The following is a 17,786-nucleotide window of genomic DNA, read 5'->3' on the forward strand; positions in this document are numbered from 1 at the left end:
GCACCAGACCTCATTACAGATGGTTGTGAGCCACCATATGGTTGCTGGGAATTGAACTCAGGACCTTTGGAAGAGCAGGCAATGCTCTTAAGCACTGAGCCATCTCTCCAGCCCTCCACTATGTTTTGATATGAGCACTGGCTGTAGAAGTGTGCACCTCATGATGGTCCATTCATCTCTGCTATAGTGAGTTTCTTTTCCATACCCCATAGACTCTGTGCCTGAGTGAGTGTCTCATTGGTCCTCACCTTAAGTCAAACTGTAAAGGCTATGTTTTCCAATATCCTCTCCCCCATATTTCCAACTCTATCAAACCCTTGCTGTGTAGCCCGGAGGTGATGGCTACCCCAGTTTCTCTCCTCTCTTGTCTCCCCAGCTCCCATTACTACTTCCCATTGACTGGACCTGAATGGGAACCACAGTGTGGAAGTGTGGGACACAGGAGGGAGCAGACAGACCTGGAAATAGGCTTCCAAAGTCCATCTCTTTAGCTCTGACTCTTCCCCCAGGTCTACCTTCCACGTTCCCACCTCCCGAGATTCTCTGTTGGGGAGAAAACTCCCTCAACTGTGTATCATCCCTCGGCAGCCAGCAGACTGAATGTCCGCTCCCTCATTGTTTGCAGAACACCCTCAACTCTCAATGCTCTCAAAGATAACACCTACCTCGGAGAGGTGGACACACCCGAAGGTGACCCTTTGTACAACCCCTCTCTCTTAGGGAAGGGTTTAACTTCTAATCCAGAGGGGATGGATGGATGTGTCCCTGGACTGCAGGACATTGTGTGAGACCCTTAGTAGCTGAGGCTCTTAGCCATGCAGCTGCAAGGTTAGCCTGTCGACAGCCTGAGCAAACTTGAACATGAGTTTTCCCCAGTCATATCTTTGGATGAAAAAGGAAACAGATTACTGCTAACCTATTACGGGAGAGCCTGAGCAGAGACCCGGTGGAGCTCACAGGCACAGACGGCGGAACCCTGGGCTCCCCTCGTTAATGTCATTTTATTTTCTCTTATGTAGACAGGTCGATCAGGGCGGGGGATCCCATAGATTTCTCTGAAAACTGTCAAGATGCTGGGAAAATGAATGCAAAGCTGGCATAGATTGGGATGCCCACGGTTTGGATTTTCAAGGCCTGGGAGAAGAAACGAAACAGAACAAGTGAAACTTTCAGGATGAGGCTGCTGCGCCAAAGACAGCCGCAGAAGGTCCTGGTTCCCAACCCTGGCTACCGCGGAGCAGCCCATGGAGAGCATAAACAAACAACATTTTAGACATAATCTAGATACAGTAAAGTGTACAAATCTTTAGGAGCCGTCCCAAGGCCACACCTGTGCTGTCACCTGATTCCAGTCTTCCCTCCTTTCATCCCCGCCCCGCCCCACCCCACCCCAGGAAACACCTTGGAAAGCCTTCAGAAGCATTAAATCCAGGCCCCACCTGGGCAGCCTTTGTTCTCACCACCTGTGTGGTCTCCTGATCACCAACGGGGCAGCTCAAAGCCCCAGGTGATTCTAACGCGTCCCCAAGGCCTGAACCCAGAATGACCCTGGTTTGTGGCACAGCATCATTCCCAATAGGGTAGCAGTAAGAGCCCCAACCTCAAACCCACAGCCCAAAGAGTCCCTTGTTGTGTCTAACCTCTGGCTATTTGGGGACTGTAGCTACCAAATGCCAAGCAGGTACTAAGTCTGCCTAGATGTTGGTACCGCCCTGGGGTTGACGGGGGTTCTGGCCTCCTGGGTTAGCCAGTGGGAGGCAGATGGCCTGGGAAGGATCTCAGAGGAACTGATGAGCTGTGACACCTTAGGTCTATATGTAAATACCTATTGACATTTACAAGATAGGTCTGCTATGCCTTTGGTTTTGATTTGTCATCCACAACTACTGTCATTCGTTTTAGGAGGTTTTTCATTGGTATCATTTAGACTGTGCTCATCCTTAAGAATCTGAAAACAATCCTCTGATAGATCACTGGTAACTCGAAGATAGGAATGCCCAAAAGGGGGTGAGCAAGGGGAGGAGCTAAAAACAAAACAGAAGAGAAAGAGGAAAAACCAGACAAGGGGGATGCTCACATGGCTTTTGCAGCCTGGCTTGATGAACCCAAACTTCTGCGTGATCTGGTTTGTCCTGAACTCCTGCCACCTGCCGTCCACCAACGTCTGGGCTCTGATCTCATACTTCACCAGGCGCTCAGCTCTCAGGCTGATGGCGCTGTGCTCGCAGATAGGGGAGGGGCACTCCAAGTCTGTGTGTCTTATTCTCTGCGAAGAGAGCGGTCCGTCCTATGTAGTAACGCTGTGGCCAGGGTGACCAGAGCTAGCAAACAGTTCCTGGCATACAACCTTCCTGTCTCATTCCATACAGATAGCATGAGGCCATTCTCCAAACGGCATAATTTCCTGAGGAAATTAAGCTGGAACCCTGTGACATCTGAGACCTCTCCATATGCAAACCACTTTCAGTGGATGAGGGCTTGGCCATCGAAATCAGGCTTCCTTATTGTTCTGCTGGGATAAAGCTCCAACAGTGTATACAGAAGGGTCAACGGTAGTGTTCCATAATTCATCTCTTCCGTTCAGTTAGAAAGACACCTGAGGGCCTGGTGACTAAGAATGGAGGACCCAGGAAGAGAAGGACTCGCTGTGGGGACACATTGGGAGGTGGTGACCACACTGGTACTAAAACTCAGATTTCATCATTTACTCATTCATTCATTCATTCATTCATCCACCCTCTTATTCAACCATTTAAAGCTCCCCTAGGCTCTGAGCATGGTGACTGACAGCAGAAACAAAAGGTCACATGAGAGATGGTTTCTCAGAGAGTTTGGGATTTAGAAAAGAGATTTGTAAGCAAATCCTAAATGGAGTACAGCAGTCCTTCACCGTGCCCCCATTATTGTTATTTCCCTCACTGCTAAATATGCTCAGCACTGGCCTGGGAGCATAGCTCCACGGTACAGCGTATGGTTAGAATACACGGGGCCCTGAATTCCGTCCCTAACTACCAAATTTCAGATAAAACAAAACCAAAATAAAATATATACAATACTTTCTATGGCAAACCTGTTGCAAGCCCGTTGCCTGATTAGAACCTTTAATACTCCGAGGTTGGTCCTCTTGTCTTCATCTTAAAGGCAGGAGGTTCATGGGACTTATAACAGATGCAACTCGCCCTGCCCTTAAATGCTCTTCTTCAACCTCTCCTGAGGGCTCCAGGAGAACACTGAGCCGTCACTCCCTCACCTGATCCCCCAGATGTCACATACACTGTCCTGTGTCACTCTAGACAGACTCATCTCCTCTCTCACATGTAGGCACTACCTGTTGCTTCTTCAAAGAATGACCATGGGTAAAACATCAGCCATTATATACAGACTGAGGATGATTTGACTCCCAGGACAGACAAGCTGAACCCTGACTTTGTCGAGAAGCCACATGACGGCATGAAAGGGAAGTCACTCAGAGTGGACAGCCTCGTCTACTATGGTTACCGACCTCCCTAGCTGGCTGTGAAAATCTCATGGCATCGCATACAGGAGTGTGAACGGAGCTTTATGACACGGTCTATGTGAATGATGGACTAATGATTCCTCGATTCCCTTTAATCCCATATGAATCAGCTGCCCCTGAGTGGCTGTATGAGGGGTGGGCCTTTCTGGTGCTCTGGCTTCTTACCTGCATAGAAAAACTGTAAGAGGTAGTATCATGTTTGATTCCCTTTATCTCAAAGAAGTATCCATATATAGAAATCCTTTCCGAGTAAGTGGTATATTCCTACGTTGGGAAAGAGAAGCAAAGGAATGAGAGGGAGATGCCGTCAGTACACAAAGGCGACAGGATGCTGCCAGACTTGAGTGACTCACTCAAACTGTCCCTGCTCAGACACAGCTACTAACTTCTTCCAACATTTACCTGGGAGAAATAATGAGTTAGGTATGGTCTTAAACGACTCATGTGCGGCAGTGGGTTTTGTTCCAGCATGATGGACCTATGAGACGTGCCACAAAAATCCACTTTGGTGGGTTGCTGCAACCAGATACTGGATCAGCTAGACGTAGGTCCCAAGTCCCTGAAACATGAGTTCTTTTAAGATCCCTGCTAATTACCTTTAAGTGGCATTAAAATATAAACATATGTCTATTGTAACAAGCCTAAGACAGAGCACAATTGCCAACCCCAGGCCCTGTCCTGTGACTGAGCACTGAAATGCTTCTTGGCCAATTATGGTTTGACTGAGATCCACTCACCCAATTACCAGAATGAGGCAGGTCTGACAACCTAGGCTGGAGACTTGTTGAGCCTTTCATACTTGTCAGTCTGTGTGTGTGTGTGTGTGTGTTTGGGGGCTAGTGGGGGGATGATTAGCTCATGGTTTCCCCAGATGCTTCTTGCTTTTAGGAAGAAAACTTTCCAACTCCCAGGAAACCTCTTCCATCCTGGGAAAAGTGGGACCATCGGTCATCCTAGTGGGAAAATTTGGATCACACATATCAGATTGTTGACTGGTCTGTTCCAGTCCTCTGTTTTATGAACTGGATCTCTTAGGAGTACGATGGCTCTACTACCAGAGGTCAGAGTGGTCACAGGTAGTCCCATGGAGACCCTTCGCACAGCATAGAAGGGGTATCCCTTACCCTTGACTGGGTCGAGTTTTCAGTACCTGCCTAAAGAGTAGCCCAAACCTCATGGCTTGTGTAGAAAGATCTTTCAGGTGGGCCATGTTGCCCCCACTCTCCAGCTGAAAAGGAAGTATACACAGCTTACTTGATGCACGAGAAAGCACCCCTCGTCACTTCCCATCCTTCCACTCCTGGATCTCTAGGCCCCAAGGTTTTAGCTTCAGACATTTACTGAAAATCTACCATCTACAAGTACTGTTCCCAGTGTTTCCAGAGTATTGTAGAGGAGAGAGGGAAATGGCTAAGCAGTGTGAGCAGGGGAATAAAAGATGCCCGCCAACAGCATCATCATGTGAAGGACCATGTTCACGAATTGAAGAGTGAGCAGGCCCCTGTGTGACATTCCACAGAGAACTGGAAAGTGAGGTGTGGGCTTCAGGAGCAAACCTTACAGACAGACAAGAATGAAAGGAAGGATTGGGCAGGGCCAAGGGGCAGAAAGACGGAGCTGGGAACTTTCTCAGTGTTGTCTCTTTGGCCACTTTCAGAAAAGAGTTCTGAATTATATCCCAGAGAAGCAAGGACTTTCCACAGAGCTGCCCTCTAACATGCGGGGAGAAGGGCACTCGGAGGGCTGGCTCCAACATCACAATAAGTACTTGTGGAACTGACTGAATTTTAACTCGTGACTCATGCATCTTCAGAACTCAAACACTGCCCCGCTTCATCTCTGAGAATGCGCCGTTGGAAATGTGCAAGAAACAGGGCAGCTTGTATGGACAATCCACAAAGCAGACACGTGGAAAACACTCATGTTTGCCCGTCAGAAAAGAAATGAATATTTAGGGATGAGATGTCATTGTTCCTGACTCAGTTAACAAAAGCAGCTTGAGATTTAAATGCTCCATGGTGCCAAGTGTGTGCACAGCAGGGTGAGTATTTCTTCCTGGGGACGGAGTCGCTTGGTCCCAACATTTATTAATATGTACCAGGGACAAAGCTGTACATATGCCATAGGGCCAGCATTTCTACTGAGGAGAATCTCCTACAAGCAAGTAATTCAAACTACAGAAAAAAAAACTAGTACGGAGAATGGGCTCCTCACTGAAAGGCGGTGGAGACAATGGCATGTTGACAGGGGCTATTGTCTTTGGAGGGTGGTCTGAGGGTGTTTTTTTCTCTGTAGTTTGAACAGTTTCCATAAAAAGCACATTCATATTTGTGTCTACTAGGGCATGGGTTTGGAGGAAGGTATGACCATAGCTCTTCAACCCTGGCGAAATTTCCAGATTGGAGGCCATGTGGGACCTCACCCTCTCCCCTTCCCCTGGAGGAAGCTCCAGCTATGCCCTGACCTCAAGAGGCCCAGAGATTTCAAATGAGGCCCGTATGTCCAGAAAAAGCAAAACTGAAGAGGCAAGACGGTTTGCTCAGCCAACTCACTGCGTGATAATGGTTGGCTGTAACCCGGATCAGCCAGGACTCAGGGAAGAAATTAATGTTCCTTAACTCCTCCAGATCCTTCCCTTAAAGAAACACAAGGGGAAGTGGTTACAGGCTTATTCATAACACAACCTCAAATGTCTGACTTACAGAAAGAAAAAGGAGCCCTCAGGCAAGCAGAAAGGGCTAGGTTTTTTTTTTTTTACATGTTTGTTGTTAAAATGGGAGACCAATATCTAAGACTCACTATGGTTGCAGGCAAAAGTCATTTATTTTTTTAATACATACTTCAAATTTATACTTTTTTAAGTTTTTAATTTTTTTAAATATTTATTTCTTTATTATGTATACAATATTCTATCTGTGTGTATGCCTGAAGGCCAGAAGAAGGCGCCAGACCTCTTTACAGATGGTTGTGAGCCACCATGTGGTTGCTGGGAATTGAACTCAGGACCTTTTGAAGAGCAGGCAATGCTCTTAACACTGAGCCATCTCTCCAGCCCAAGTTTTTAATTTTTTATTGCTTTTATTGAGCTATCCATTTTTCCCACTTCCCCTCCTTCCTCCCCTCCCACCCTCCCCTTCCAAATTTATTTATTAAATATTTATTTATTATGTATACAATATTCTGTCTGTGTGCATGTCTGCAGGCCAGAAGAGGGCACCAGACCTCTTTACAGATGGTTGTGAGCCACCATGTGGTTGCTGGGAATTGAACTCAGGACCTTTGGAAGAGCAAGCAATGCTCTTAACCACTGAGCCATCTCTCCAGCCCCCCAAATTTATTTTTAAAAGAAAAACAATGTACAGGACCAAGGAAGTAACCCAGTGGTCAGAGTGCTTGCCATGCAAGTGTAAAGATTAGAGTTCTGGGTGGACACTGTAGTCCCAGAGCTGCAGAGACAGACAGGAGATCCCTGGAGCAAGTTGACCAGCTAGACCAGCCCAATTGGTGAGAGACTCTGCCTCAATATATGAGGTGGAAAAGGCACATGTTTGCCTGTTTACACATATATGGGCATGGATACACACACACATAAACACACCATAACACACACACTTATACAAAGAAACTTCAAAAAGAATAAAATAATCACTCCAAACTGAAGAGCAATTTCAATTTAATAAGAAATGTCTTGTACTATACACTATTTATTAAAGTTTAAGTTAGCTGGATGTGGTGGCTCATGCCTTTAAGGCCAGCACTTGGGAGGCAGAGGCAGGAGGATCTTTGTGAGTTTGAGGCCAACCTAGTATACATAGTGAGCTCCAGGTCAGCCAGAGCTACATAGTGAGACTTTGTACCAAAAATTAAATAATTCTACAATTTAAGTTCTATGATTCTTAGAGAAACATGGTCTCAACAACCCTGCCAGAGCAATCACTGCCAGATAAACCTCCATGGGTTCTCAGGAAACGACATTAAAGTAGAAGGTGAACATCAAAGCCCCTGGAACAGGCCAGGCAGGGCCTTTCCCTTTGAACAATCCGCCACACACTGCCAAGGTTTTTCCATCTTCTTGACGTTATTATCAACAAACATTACAGAGAAGAAGGGAAACAGCTACTTAGGCTGTGAACTGTTTCTGGCAAGGCTGGAGAGATAGCTAAGTGGCTCTGTGTTCCTACGGCTCTTCTGGAGGACCTGAGTTCAATCCCAGCACCTTCAACAGGCGGCTCAATTGTTGCTTTAGCTCCGGGGGACCTGATGTTCTCTTCTGACTTCTGCAGGCAACTTCACCCTCCACTCCATACAATCAAAAATTATATATATATATACATATATATATACGTATATATATATGTATATATATGTATATATATATGTATATATATACACACACACACACACACACACACACATATATATAAAATCTGCTTCTGATGAGGCATGGTGGCACACGCCTGTAATCCCAGCACTTGTGAGGTAAAGACAAAAGAATTAGAAGCATGAGACCAGCCATAGCAAGTTCAAAACCATTCTGGGTAAAATGAGACTGTCTCAGAAAACAAAACAAAACAAAACAAACCAACAAAAAAACCCAGCAGTCATTGAGATAACTCAGAGAAAAGGGAGTTTGCTGTCAAGCCTGATGACCTGAGTTCAAATCCTCAGGATTCATGATGGAGAAGGAGAAAGCAGACTCTTGTGAGTTGTCCACTGATCAGCTTCTGTTTTTATTTCCCTCCACACTTTCCCAGAGTCCCTAAGATATTCATAAATTACAGAACACACCATCCCCTTGGTTCAGGCATTTCCAGTCTCCTGACTGCAATCCTTGCCTGGCAGGGGGCCGGGGCTAAAATGATGTTATCAATGTCACTAGAACATCTAGAAGCAGAGTGGCATCAGCCACTCCCAGGGTTTCAGCTATTACCACATCCACAGATCTGGGAATGGCTTTGAAATCGTTCTCAAAAGTCCCTTTAGGGGCAGCTCTCTCAGCAAGTGGCTTCCTGAGCTGTCCAGAACATATGGACAATATTTTCCTCCTCTTTCCAAATCCTGTCACCTTTCCTCGAGGTCCAGGCAACAAAAGCCTAGCTTAGGGCATAGACCTGGAGCTTTGGGAGTCATTGAACAATGCTTCTTAAATGCATTCAAATGAAAAAAATGTGTCCCTGGTGTATACAGTGAAGGAAACATTGAGTTAGTCCGTAGGAAACGTCCCAGTGTGTGTCATAAAGGGGAATTGAAAGTGTCACCCCCGAGCCTGTTGTACCACATCAGTCCAGCCAATTCTAAAGCCAATAAACGGCAGTGAACTCTTCTGGTCTCATACTCTGCTCAGTATTCACCGCAGGGGTGGGGGACAGGAAATAAAGTTGAGGTTAATATGCTTAGCCTGAGCATGTTAGCAACCAGAGACAGAGTAGCTCACAGATGGGGGAAAGGAGAGAGCCAGGCTGAGCAGGCTTTGCAGCGAACTTTGACCTCTAAAGACTGAGGTCCAGTTGATGAAGGAGCTGGATCCACAGTACAGAATCTGGGAAGCCTGTATTTCCTTCTCCGGAGGAATGCTTTGAGAGAGAGTCAGTTTCTCTCCCAAAATGCCAAACAAGTTACCTAAAAGCTAATCCCCTGCAGCAGCAGTGACTCAATTAGACAGCCTTGGGTGATGGGTGTGTCTTGCAGTTCAGGGGTAGAGTGCTTGCCTAGCACACATAATTCAACAGGTTCAGATCCTCAGCACCACACAAATGAGTGGGGAAATATCTGAAACCCTAGTACTCGGGAGGTGGAGGCAGGAGGATCAGAAGTTCAAAGTCATCCTTGACTATATACTGAGTTTGAGGCTAGCCTGGGGTATATGATACTCTGTCTCAAGACAAAGGAAAGAGATGGGGGGTGGTGCTTTTGGTGGTGACACACGCCTGCAATCCTCATACTCACGAGGCTAAAGCAGGAGTCACAAGTGTGAAGCCAGGCTTGGCTGTCAACATGACATAAGACTTGCCTCCCTCAGATTGGTATGTGGGTCTGTCTGTGGGGACATTTTCTTGATTGATAATTGATGTAGGAGGGCCTGATGTGGGTGGTGCCATCCCTAGGCAGGTGGACCTGGGCCTTATAGGAAAGCTAGCTGAATGTGAACCTTGGAAATAGCAGGTAAGCAACTTTCCCCATGGTGCCTTTCTCTGTTTCTGCTTGAGTTCCTGCCCTGGTTTCTCTCCCTAACAGACCTGGAAGTGTAACCCAAATAAACCTCTCCCTCCTAACTTGTTCATCACAACAACAGAAAGCAAACTGTGAGGGCCCTTTCTGCCCATCATGCTATATACAGAACTTCTGCTTATCCCCCATTTTACAGCTGGGATGACTGAGACGGAAGACATACATCTTGAGAGTGACCATCCCAGAGAGCATTCCTGCGGCAACATCTCCTGAGGCTTCTGGGGGGTGTCTGAGACAATATCTGCTGGGGGTTCATCCCCCTGCATACAGTCACCTAGGTGGAGACACTTACCACTGGTGATGCCATGCAGACGCAGGCAAAGGAAGAGTGGCATCCAGGTCTGTCCTGCATCTCGCTCCAGAAAGCAGCACTTCTTGGGAAAGCTTGGAAGAGAAGAACAGAAAGCCTTCAGAGAACTCTCTGGAATGTATGAGCTGCTGAAAGCCATGACCTAGAGACCAGTGGTTTCTGCAGCAGGACTAGACGAGGCAGAAGCGTGGAAGCAGGGACCATCTAGACAATACAAAGAGATGAGTGGTTACATTCCCCTCTGCTTCTGAGCTGTGCACATAGTAGGTGCCTAGATTATGCATATTAAATGATTGACAGGAACATAAACCAATCTCAGGGAATTTACATTTTCTCGAGTTTCACAAATCTTTGGAACAGACAAGGTAAGTTCTGTCAGCTGCATCTCACAGAAAATTGAACCTTGGCCAGGCTTTGAACCCCAGAATCAAACATCTGACTCCTTAATGATGTGGCCCTTGCAGGAAGAACCAAATTAGGCCTTTCAAAGCATTGCTGGTAGAATTAGGACGAACCCAAGAACCAGCTATGGGTCCCTGGTTTCGCTACCGTTTTGTGAGGCCCTGTGCCAATGTTAACGCTGATGAATTGCAACACAGGCTGAAAGACAGGAATGGGTAGAGAAGGTCAGATTCCCAGGGAAAGATGTGCTCATGGGGACCCACACCTACTGCTCTTGACATAAGGGTCTCAGTAATCTGCAGCTTAAATAGAGTCAGATGCAACCACGGCAGGGAGAGGCCAGGCCTAGAAAGAAGCGTGTCGTCCTCAAACACAGAAGCCATAAGGTACCCATCTTGCTACTCTTGCTGGGAGTGGGAAGAGTGCTGGAGGAGACCCAGAGCCTAGTCCTCCCTTTGGGAAAGTACTTGGGCCAGAAGGACTGTCCTCCAGGCCCTCTCTGGACAAGCATCCTGTCTCAGAGAACTGGGGAAGAACTTGAGTTCCATAACTCTGGGAAAGTGCCGAGGACATGCTGCTATGGCTGATCTGAGAGGCCATGGTCAGCCCATCAACCAACCAATATGGGAGGCCTGGAGTCAGGCACACCATGGTCCACTCCTGCCTGACCTGGTCACCTGTCAGTCATGTGACTGAACCCATCTGAGCTTAATTCTCTTCTGTGGAGACAAGAATCACATGTGTCTGGTTGGATGAGTGGGAGAAACTGAGGTGATGGTGCTTGACACGTACTTGGCACAGTTGCTGGAACTCAGCAAAGTCTTCTGTACCTTCTAAGTCCTCCTGGGACTCGGGCATCTTGGGGACATGGCGCTGCTCCTGGTGGCATTCATCACCAAACACACAGAGATCCACCTACCTGGCAGCCTCTGATTTTCTAAAATCTCAAAGGGCCTGAGGGGTGTGACCTGCACTCTGGAACCAATCAACCTCACTCTTCTCCTATGGCTTGGAGACATCCTCTGTCTATGCCATCACACAGGTCTAGCCTAGCACCTTTCTACCTGTCTTGGTGGTGACAGCAAACTTCCATCAGATGTCATATAAAGAATCCAAGAATAAGAATATAAAAACGTAGATTCCAAAAATTAGAATGTAGAAATAAAGAAATATAAAGTTGTCAGCCTAGGAGAAAGAGAGCAGGCTGTCGGCAGCTTTCTCAGCAGCTTAAGGATTAACTGTTAACAGTGGGTTACTCTGCTTTACAACCCATAGCTCTATTTGTGGGGCTGAAGCAGCTCTGCGCAAATTTAGGGTTGCTCTGCAAACCAAGGATCAGCTTTAAGATACACCCGTCCCCCCGCCCCCCCCCCCCCCCGTCCCCGGCCACTCATGACCAGAAATTGACGTGAGCTGAGTTAACTTTTAAATGATGGGATGTACGTGACTTTTGACTTTTGGGTTTTATATTGTTCCATACCCTTCCCTGCTATGGGAAACTGGCAGTGTCGAGAGGTGCAGAGCCGGGGTAGGCACTATCAGGGAGTGCCAGGGGAAAACAATGGACTGAACACAAACGCTAGTTTAACTGAAAATCTCTGTTAATGGAAACTGCAAAGAAGGGCAATTTGTACCCGAGTTTTACCTTGAGATTGCAAAAATTCTTTTGTTATTGCCTAATGCTTGCTATAAAAGGAGGAGTTCAAAAACCAGCCTTTGCCACAGCCTTACAAATCCATCTCTGGCTGTGGTCTCAGCTCACTGATAAGCTTTTTTGTGGAGATTTATTTTTTTAATTTTTTATTTTTATTTTCCTGGAATAAAGTTTGCTTCTGGTTTATTAGACTTCGGTGGTCTGTCCCCATCTTTGCGTGACCTCCCCCCCCCCCCCCGTGAATCCACCATCATACAACAGGAACAAGTCTGGGGACCTCCTGCCTGGCTATACCAGTGAATTCCAGGTCCTATCTTCCCAGTCACTTCCCAGATCTCATTGATGGTTCATTGCTTACTTTTCAGGAGCAAACTGTCTAAGGTTCTTCAACCCCCAGGGACTGACCCCTTAGGGAAGACAGGTCCTGGAAACTCAAACACAGACTGGTCACCTCTGGGTCCTGCTTTCAAGGTGTGTTCCCCCCCAGACCTCCTGAAAGGAGGTGTGGGAGGCAAATTCCCTTCCAAGGTCACAGACTGTAATTTTAAAGATCATTCCAGCCTCAGCGTTCTCACTTCCCCCTTCCCACTGTCTGCTGGAGTCAGCTTCCCTTGCCGATGAGTCAGTGTGAGGCTCATAGCACTGTTGGCCCTGCATTTCAAACTCAAGCCACCAGGTACAGACGCGAGGATCCCAACACGTACTGTACCACAGAGGAATTTGAAGATGTTATACCTGGGTGTGTTAGTTACTGTTTGTTTCCAGGACAACACCTGACAGAAGACCTGGACACCTTATGGAGTCAAACAGACAGGAAATTGTCAGGAGCCGTGTCCCCCCAAAATTTACAGGAAGCACCGCCGTGAGGAGTTTTTGCAGAGGGCTTTACTTCTCAATTGTATTGAGAATAGTCTTATTGACCAAGCCTATCCCACACCCAAATTAACTGTTAATAGAGAGTTATCTCTTAGCAGAACCTGCCTCACATTCCAAACTATCTAGGCAACTAGGTGTGTCACCTTGTGACTTCCCGACCAAGGAATCGTGACCCGACCCATCATAACCTCTCAGACTCCGTGATGGGCGTGGACCACGTGGCAAGACCCCGTGCTCCAGCCCCCCAAGCTCCCCATTCAGGGGCTATATAAGCTGTAACCATGACTCTAATAAACGGAGGCTTTGACAAATACGCTTAGCCTCCTTCCCCTTATCAGCCTATGCCTTTCAGGTGGTGCCTCTCCGTGACCCTGGAATAACTGGCCAGCCAGGCGGGTTACAAACCCTAGACAGAGTGACCCGTGGAGGCGGCTACAGGAAATGGCCCCTTTACTCCTAACCCCAACACGGGGTAAATAATACAGTTCCACAGTGGCCCAAAGATGCCACCGTTGCTCAGTTTCTTCTGCCAAGGGCGTCATGGGTCACTCTCCTCAACTCTCATCTGGGACATGAGCGTGGTCACCTCCATGTGCCAGGGTTGGGTCTCTGGTCCAAGGCCCTACTGGAGTCATGGCCGATGTGGCATGCAGACCAAAGACTTGTAGGAGAGAGAACGTAATGCTGTATGCTGGGCCTGAGCACACAGGTGTGTTCAGTGCAAAAATTCTCTCAAGGTCTGTGTACTTTTCCACACAAATGTTCTACAGTTTAGTTTCCAAAATAAACACTTCAGGGGCTGGAGAGATGGCTCAGCAGTTAAGGCCCCTGGCTGGTGGTCTTCCAGAGGTCCTGGGTTTGATTCTCAGCACCCACATGACAGCTCACAACTTCCTTTAACTTCAGTCCTAGAAAATCTCATGCCCTCTTCTGCGGGCACTGCATACATGTGGTACAGGCTGATGTATGTTCAGACAAAACCCCCATACACATAAATAAATAAATAGGTTTTATAATATTTATATTTTTTTTTCTAGACTGGGTTCCTCTGTGTACCCTGGCTATCCTGGAACTCACAATGTAGACAATGCTGCCTCTGCATCCCAAGGGGGATTAAAGGTGTGCACTATCACCATCCAGCATAAAGGTGTGCACTATCACCATCCAGCAATAAATAATATTTTAAATGGACTTTGAAATTTTCTGCTTTGGTCATTATCAAGCATATGGGCTTTACTAGCTGTTTGGTTGGGTACTGTCAGCTTGACACAAACTAGACTCCCCTAGGCATAGACAACCTCAGTAGGGGAATCGCCTCCGTCATATTGGCATGATTAACAGTTGACGTGGGAGCACCCAGGACACTGCGGGCCATGCCACCCCTGGGTGAGTGGCCCTGGGTGGAGTAGGAGCGCAATCCAGGCAAGTGAGTAAGCAGCTCTCCATTGTGGTCGCTGCATGGCTTCCTTCCAGGATGGCCTATAACCTAGAAGCTGAAGTCAACCCTTCTCTCTCCAGGTTTCCTTCGGTCTGTGTTTTATCACAGTGTAGCAGCTCTCCCGGATTCTGTAGTTAGTCGGAGGGAATGGGAGCTTTTCCTCAGTGGAGGGAAGCATTTGCTTACACATTCTTTCCTATAAGGAGATGTTGAGATTCATTCTGCACAGCCTGGACAGCCTGTCTATTTTTCCAAAATAATCACTGGGAAGAAACAGCCTATAAGGTGCCAAGGTGTGTCTGTCTGTCCGTCTGTATGTTCATGTGCACGTGTGTGCACATGTGCAAGTATGTGGGTGTGTGTTGCATGTGTGTGTTCCCAAGTGTGCTATGTGGGAGCACAGGCTCCCTTCCTACACCAGTGTACTTAGCAATAAAAGCACCTGGCTAAGTCAAGAATCCTCCTGTGAGTGTACCAGGAGCATGGTACGCATTCAGGAATTATTTGGTGAATGAATGAATGAAACATTTTGTACAAGTCCATGAGGGAAAAAAATGGAGTAGCAATAACTCAGACATACATATCTATATTTGCTTCTAGCCTTTCTTAGGATGAGCCTGGAACAGGTGAGGATGGAGTCACGTGACTGCTGCAGTGGTTACTATTCTTAGCCTCCCTTAGGATGCCTAGCCGGCCAGACTGCTCCCACGGCTGGAGCTCTGCCACCTCCCTGGCTAGCTGCAGGCACACCCTTGCTCTCCAGGATTTTGCAGCTTGTCTCACTGTTGCCACATTCTGACAGTCTCACGCTGGAGGTCTCCATAATGTCTGGTCCTCAGTGCCCATTTCTTCTCAAGAAGATGGCTTAAGATCACAGTCATTCAAATGATTTCGCCAGTATGTTCACCGCCTCAGTAGAAGATGCTGTCCTCAGGGCTTAGGCTGGGCCAGTGAGCTGACATGGAGACAGGTGAATTGCAGTCCCAAGGAAAAGGGAAGGATCTAGGGTTTGGGGCAATGTTGGGTAGATGCAAGTGTGAGGTTTGGGGTTAAATGTGTGTCAGTATCCAGAGAAGTTTCTGTGCACTAGACACTGGGAAGAAGACCCATGGGCCAGCCCCACGAAGCCCATCCTCGGTGGAGGGGCCCGCACTTCCACTCCCTCCGAGCACACTTTCCTCACACCTTTACCACAGCTCCAGTGAGTCACTACACGATAGCTCACTCCCTATCTCCCTGTGCGAAGACAAGAGCTGACCTGCAGCCAAGTGGTAATTTTCCCTGGTGGGCATGACTCATTGGAAAGAGTGTCTCTGGGATATTAAAAGACCAGGGGAGGTGGGACTAAAACATTTGGGTTTCAAGCAAATTATATAGAAACAGAGCACAGCACGCACAATTCTGCCACCAGTAAAGCTTTCCCCAAATAACAAGACAAGAAAAGAGCAGGTTTTGCAGTTAGCACGCCGCCCGGATGTTCCGGGAATGGATGAGATGTTTCAAAACAAGCTGCATGAAGTTTGGCTTAAACAGGTTAATATATGAAGACATACTTATCTGCTAAGTTCCCATGTACAAAGAACATGCCTCATCCTGCGAAGAGGCCCCGATTTCTATTCCTGTAGGAACATGGACCAGAGAGGACAGCCAGGTTCCCCACAGCTTTCTAGAGCAGGCTCCTTATAACGACTTGGGATGGTCTCTGGCTACATGGTCACCACACTCACCCACCATCTGGGATGTATGGATATGAGTTCATATTTAAAATAAATTATGGTCTGCTCTTAAATATTCCCCGTAAGTTCATGGGTTAGACTTGGCCACTAGGGATGGAGAAGCCTTCAGTTTTGGGCCTAGCAGGAAGAAAAGAGGCCTCTAATATCTGTTCTAGGAAGGGATAGCACAACTCTAATCCCTACTTTGTTTTTGCTTCCTGGTCATCATGAAGTGAGAAGCTTCGTACCCACCACAAGGCTCTGTGTCAACCCGAGCCCATGGGTAACAGAGCCAGTCAACCATGGATGGAAACCCTTGCCCATGAGCCGGAATGGCTTGCCATGCAAACATGAGGAACTGAGTTTGGATCCTTAGAATCCATGAGGATCCAGGCTGGGTGGCGCATGTGTCTGTAACCCAGGGATCCTGTGGTGAGATAGGAGGCAGAGACCGGAGATGACCCAGTTTGATGGCCAGCTCACTTATTGCATGTAACCGCAGACAAGAGACTTTGTCGCAGACAAGGTGGAAAGTGAAGACCAACACCCAAGGTTGGCTTCGACATGTGTTCTGTGGCACACGCATCCCCTGCACTCACACATAAACCTGTGTGCACACACATACTTCCCATACACATTACGCCGATGTACACACACACACATCACACACACACACATCACATACAGACACACACACACACGAGACACAGAGAGACATTAAAATGAACAAGAGCCCTTCAGTATTGTGCCAATAAAGAGGTAATGAGTAGAAAGTTTTCTCGGGAGTGCCTGGTAAGACACACTCAACGGACACTCAGTATTTTCACTCTAATTACTAGTTTTTACAGTATAAGAAGCTAGATTCGTGCTAGGAAACTCTGCACATTCAAATGCTTTTATTTTTCCAGAAAACCCAGAATTCTCTATGCAATCTATAAAAGTAGAAGCGAAAACCTCTGGCCTGATGTTTTAAGGTTAGTGTAGCATGGTCATTTTCCTGAACTATTATTACCTTGTGCGTCAGGGTTGTCACTGGGCTCACCAGTCCCCCAAACATGTGGATATCTCAGAGCAAAATAACTGCGTGTGATCGTCTCTTCTAAGTGCTCTGAAGCCTTCCGTCACCACAGGCTTCACCTACACTCTCCAGATGATGCTAATGAAAATCATATTACCGACATCTTTTTCCCTCACAATATTTTAAGCAAGATAGAAAGATAGAGGGATGGCTCAGTGAGTAAAGACGCTTGCCACCAAGCCTGACGACCTGAGTGTGAATCTCGGGAATTCCCACAGTGGAAGGAGAGTACTGATTTCTGCAAGCCGTCCCCTGACCTCCCTGAGCATCCATGGCATGCACACCCATACAATAAATAAGTGAACGATTAATCAGTTCATTAACATGGTTTAAACCAAGATACATACGTTTTGTCAGTCAACGTTAAGGTGCATTACCTGCTAAAAAATGCCAGCATGGTCTCATGGATTGGAATCGCCTGGACCTTGCAGTTCAGCTGCAGGTAAACCCACATGAGTAAGGTTTTCAGGAGGTGGAACTCACTAAAGGTGAACAACCTGGTGGAAAGGGCAGACAAAGAAGAAACATTAGGACTAGGAGGGAAAGGCCACTTGGAAGAGAAAGGAAA

General features: G+C 47.2%; 1 protein-coding gene across 2 annotated transcripts in view; it reads right to left on the reverse strand.

Annotated features, from left to right (window-relative positions):
• Positions 1-1,065: 1,065 nt before the first annotated feature.
• The window catches only part of Btbd16 (BTB domain containing 16), a 50,791-nt gene continuing 34,070 nt past the window's right edge, over positions 1,066-17,786 (reverse strand). For both annotated transcript variants that reach the window (XM_057779542.1, XM_057779541.1), the window contains exons 9-15: positions 17,596-17,715; positions 10,038-10,129; positions 6,070-6,152; positions 4,668-4,745; positions 3,683-3,781; positions 2,078-2,266; positions 1,066-1,134 (exon numbers count right to left, since the gene is read on the reverse strand). In XM_057779542.1, coding sequence (XP_057635525.1) covers positions 1,066-1,134; positions 2,078-2,266; positions 3,683-3,781; positions 4,668-4,745; positions 6,070-6,152; positions 10,038-10,129; positions 17,596-17,715 — 730 coding nt within the window. The remainder of the gene's footprint in view (positions 1,135-2,077; positions 2,267-3,682; positions 3,782-4,667; positions 4,746-6,069; positions 6,153-10,037; positions 10,130-17,595; positions 17,716-17,786) is intronic.

Source organism: Chionomys nivalis, chromosome 8, assembly GCF_950005125.1.
Source record: "Chionomys nivalis chromosome 8, mChiNiv1.1, whole genome shotgun sequence".
Lineage (NCBI taxonomy): Eukaryota > Metazoa > Chordata > Mammalia > Rodentia > Cricetidae > Chionomys > Chionomys nivalis.